Source organism: Pterocles gutturalis, unplaced genomic scaffold (assembly GCF_000699245.1).
Source record: "Pterocles gutturalis isolate BGI_N339 unplaced genomic scaffold, ASM69924v1 scaffold1618, whole genome shotgun sequence".
NCBI lineage: Eukaryota > Metazoa > Chordata > Aves > Pterocliformes > Pteroclidae > Pterocles > Pterocles gutturalis.
Genome location: NW_010125167.1, coordinates 6011 through 10545, shown reverse-complemented (window position 1 = coordinate 10545; position 4535 = coordinate 6011). Strand labels below are relative to the sequence as shown.

Below are 4535 nucleotides of genomic sequence, written 5' to 3'. Positions count from 1 at the left end.
CGTTCTGGGTCCAGGACAGACTCGCAGGACCTTCAGGAGAGAGCTCTGCAGCAGCAGGCCCCTCCCTCCACATCAGCCAAACATCCAGCTTGCCACGGTCCCGTGTTACGGCAAAATGCAAAAGCTCTTTATTAAAAAAGCAGAGCAAAACCCAATGGGAAAAATCACAAACACAAACCAACCCGTCCACACAGAAAGTTTCTTCTTCCCGGTGCCTGACAAAATACATACTGCATGTTTCCACACCAGTCAGTGCCCAAAGCCCCGCTGTCCACACGGAAACGGAGACCCTGCACAGTGCTCCGCCCCTGCAGAGCTGTTTCTGCGTGTAACAAACGCGGATCTCCTGCCCCTCGGAGCGGCAGGGTGAAAGAGCCCAAGAGCCCCACCAGCCACTGCTTCCAGGAGGTTTGAAAGCCCGGGTGGGGCAGAGCTGGTGCCTCCAGGAGCTTCAGGACCCCGTGAGCACAGCCAATGGCTCCCACCTACAGGGAAGGGTAAACGCTGCTGCCCGTCATTCATCCAGTTTCACTGAACAGCCCGGGGAATCAAAGCGCTTCAGGACCGCTGCCCGGGGAACACACGGCCCCCAGTGACACCAGGGTGTGCCAGCAGATTGGACACAGAAACTACTTCAAATGCCATCACAGTGCAGGGAAAGGGCTCCACGTCATGAACTAAGACCCACGAGCCTCTATCCCAGCCCTTGATGGTTGTTTCCTCCTCTCCTTTGTGTGGTCAGGAGCAAGGTTTCTGAAGAGCAAGAGCAATTTTCTGTGTCAGCAAGTCTTCGTGTCACCCCACCCTGACAAAACTGTCCCACTTAGAAAGAAGGGGCTGTACCTGAGTTGCTCACCCTCCGCCAGACATCAGGTATCTGCGCTCTTTAAGCCACACTCTCATTTCCTAGAACTGTTGGTTCCCAAGGGGGAGCCCTGCACATATGCCATGATGGCATTCTGCAAGAAACTTGCTCGCTGCGCCTCTTCTTCCCTCATCCTGGAGATGTCAGCCTCCTTCCTTCTCAGCTTCTCCAGCAGCACAGAGATTTCACCTTCTTTGTCCAGCAGTGCCTCGCGGTGATTACTTGACAGGGCTGTGAAAGAAGAGCTGTGTTAGTAAAGAAATTCAGGGTGCCCCCAGAACAAACAGGAACATGTTGCAGGCACAGCCAAACGATCGACAGGCAGACGAGAGAAGCTGCACGAGACAAAGCAAGGGGTTTGCACAGACAAGATGTTACACTTCACTGTGCAGGAAATCCAAACATTTTGCTTGCTGTGCAGCTCTGGATAGTTCTGTGAGTCTTGGTGTCTACAAAATGAGGACAAGCATCCCTGCAACTCGTGCTGTACGCACAGGCAGGAAGCACCGTGACCACCACCTGTAAGAGTAGCTCCGCTCCAGGCCCACTGCAGGGTAACTCAGCATGACCATTTGAGAAGCATGAAAGGATCCCTCACCTTTCAGCTGTCTCTCCAAGACAGCAATCTTCTCTCTCAGCCCATCCTGTGCTATGCATTCAGCCTGCAGGCGTCCAATCTGCTCCTGTAACTCCACCTTCACTTTATTCACCTCCATCACTTTCTCCTCTTCTTTAATGTTCAAGTCCTGACACACAAAGACAAATCCATGACCAACCAAACAATTTCAGCAGCTTGTTCTGCCCCTGTGGTGATCATATATTTACTCCAGTCCAAATTACCTGCTGAAGCTCCTCCAGCCGCCTTCTGAGCCCATCAGCATGTAGGCTCAGCTGATTGGCTGTGGCGTGGGCCTCCGCAACCATTTGTTTTTGCTTAAGGCAGCAGTTCTGAGCTTCATCCCGTGACTCTGTCATCAGCCGCAGCTTCTCTTCTAGGTGTTCTAGTCGTTGCTGCTGTAAGACAAAAAGGAAAATGAAAATACACCAGTCTCGGGATTCTCCCCTTTCTGTTCCCAACACAGTGAACCCCTGGTTGAGTCAACTGGCACTGAAGAACAAACACAGGACTCGGCCACAACAGATACGGCACTCCTGCCTTGCATCTGGGAGTGAATGTAAGCTGCTTTCAGCTGCCAGGGAAAACGTTTTGATAGAGATGCTGTGAAGCCCAGCTCACTCGCTGAGAAACAAGAGGCATGTCCTCGGTAGAAGCACCAACACCACCGTCAGCATTTATAACTAACTAATTCTCCATCTTCACCTCCTCCGCATCCCAAACAGCTCTGGAACACCACTGTGTGCAGCTGAACAACTGCTGTGTCCCACCACAGGCACACACGGCAGCTTTTATATTCCTGTAACTACGTAAAGCATTTTCTTTTGTGATATTACATGTAAGTAAATATTCTAATAGTTTTGGTGTATTTTTCTCATCCCTTGTTCTCTTTCACAGGGTGTTGACTGCATTGCTGTTTTCACACAGTTTAATTCTACAGTGATGTTTTTTATCCAACAGCAGGAGCCACCTGCTGAAATCCCTCTGAGTCCAGAGAAACAGGAGCAGCCCGTGAAAGCTGCTGTTACACAGAAGGATTGACATCTGGCTGTTAGCTTCAAAAGTTATCAACTTAAATTAAATCTTTTATGACAATATCCACATTAATCCTGTTGCTCCAAGAAAGCAGAGAGCAGGGGGGATAGTGGTTACCTTCTGGAGACAATTCAAAGCAGACTTTTGAGGACTCCCTCCTCAGAAATCACACTATTTGCAGGCCCGTGAAATCCAGAGAGGGGAGTTGCTCAGCAGTTCCCCGAGATAAAGACACAGAGGCAGGGCCCCTGTACAGACAGGTCCTGTCCTTACCTCCTCAAACCGTGCCTGATTCCGGGCTTTTATTAACTCCTCCTCCGCCTGGCCTCGCTCAGCGAGTGCAGCTGCTTTGACTTGGCTCAGATCCTGCCACAGAAACATGACAGATCATTCCAGAGAGAGAAGCTGCATCACTGCGACACGGACCAGAAAACATCAGCAGCTTCGAGTCACAGGCTACAGTGTGACACAGCTGTCTGACTCAGGGGCAGGGAAAACAAACCCAGATTACACACCTTTTCTCACCCCGAGATTGCCATCTAAATTCAGTGAAAATTTCAGATGTATGAGGGCAAATAATGGTTGAAGCTTTCAAAGATGGGGCAATAGGAGAGGGCACTGCTGGATCTAGCTGGGGGAACAGATAGGAAGTGTGCTACACTACTTGGGACCACAGGAGAAACCTGTGAAGTCAAATCCTGGTAACAATCTAACCACATTCAATGGAAACTTTACTTCTGTTCAATCAGAATCTACAAGTTTCTCCTTGGAACCTTCTCTTTCCTTAGTCCAAAACAGTAAAAATAATTTTAGGTGGTAAACTACTGTTTTCTGTTGTTCCCTACAGCAAATGACAATCTTTATAGGTCAGCAATGGAAAAGTCCACCAGGCTCCCCTAGCAGCCTTCTCCTGCCGTTGCCACCTGAGCATTCCATCAGGCCTGGAGCATCCATTCTCACCTCCTCCAGAGCTATCCTGACGGCCTCCAGCCTCTGGATCCTGTCCTGCATGGAACGTTCGCTGGCCTCCATGCGCTGTGTCCAATGATCCACCTGCATAGCAGCAGAATCCACTGAAGTGCCAGAAAACCAGTCCTACCTCCAGGCACAGCAGCGTGGCCATTCGGCATGAGAAAGAGCATCCTCCCTCTGACCCACCTACCACCAGAGAAAAAGTCTGACCTCCCTCAGAGCTCCGCTAGGAAACTGTGGCATAGACAGAATCTGGCCTCTAGAAACTGGGAACGTTAGACAGAAATCCCTTCCAGGCCAAGATGAAAGATACAAAGTCCAAGCTCTCATCCTCAAGGTGCATGAAACACCACAGATTCATTTTCTGGCTGTAATGCGGCTAAAAATCTTCCTGGCCTATGTCTTACGAGATTTCAAAATCTTCAAATAAATCTACTGGTGTAACTCATTTTTTGAGATATTTCACACCTCAATAAACACTCCAAAGAGAGCTGATAACAGCCTCTTGTCCTGTCCACACTCAGACAAAATCCCTCTTGAAACATAAGGAAGGAACTAGCAAGCTGAGCCCCATTAAAGGACTGGTTGTACAGAGCACATATGTCTGCATTTCCTCCATCAATGCATCTTTATTTCAGTGAGCACGACCAGACTGCTTATTCATAATTACCTCTGTGCACAGCAAGACGGACACACGGACCAGCCTCCTCTTTTGTAGAATCACGTACCACTCTGGCCCATACTCTTGCAAGCTACAAGGTCTTACTAGCTGGGTAGAATGTCTTATCGTTTCTTCAGCTAGGCTTTGCTTGTAGAAATGGCCTATTATTCCCACAGTAAGTCCAAGCCCACTAATTTTTAACCTTGTTTAAGAGCAGCTGACAGCAACGACCTCCAGTGACGCCTGTACGTCAGGACCAAAGAGAGCCTAACCTCGGGATGCTGCAGAAAACCCATTCTTACCTCTTTTACCCGAAGGGATTCCATGTCTTCAAGGCTTTGTTTAAATCTTCTCTTCTCCGTTTCCAGGCGTTCTGCAGATTAAAA

General features: G+C 49.2%; 1 protein-coding gene across 1 annotated transcript in view; it reads right to left on the bottom strand.

The window, feature by feature from the left end:
* Window positions 1–833: 833 nt before the first annotated feature.
* Window positions 834–4535, bottom strand: part of LRRC45 (leucine rich repeat containing 45) — a gene marked incomplete at its 5' end in the record, with an annotated part of 9377 nt that continues 5675 nt past the window's right edge. The window contains 6 exon segments of the mRNA XM_010078439.1: window positions 834–1096; window positions 1464–1611; window positions 1706–1879; window positions 2790–2882; window positions 3477–3569; window positions 4452–4522. Of these exon segments, the coding sequence (XP_010076741.1) occupies window positions 900–1096; window positions 1464–1611; window positions 1706–1879; window positions 2790–2882; window positions 3477–3569; window positions 4452–4522 (776 nt within the window).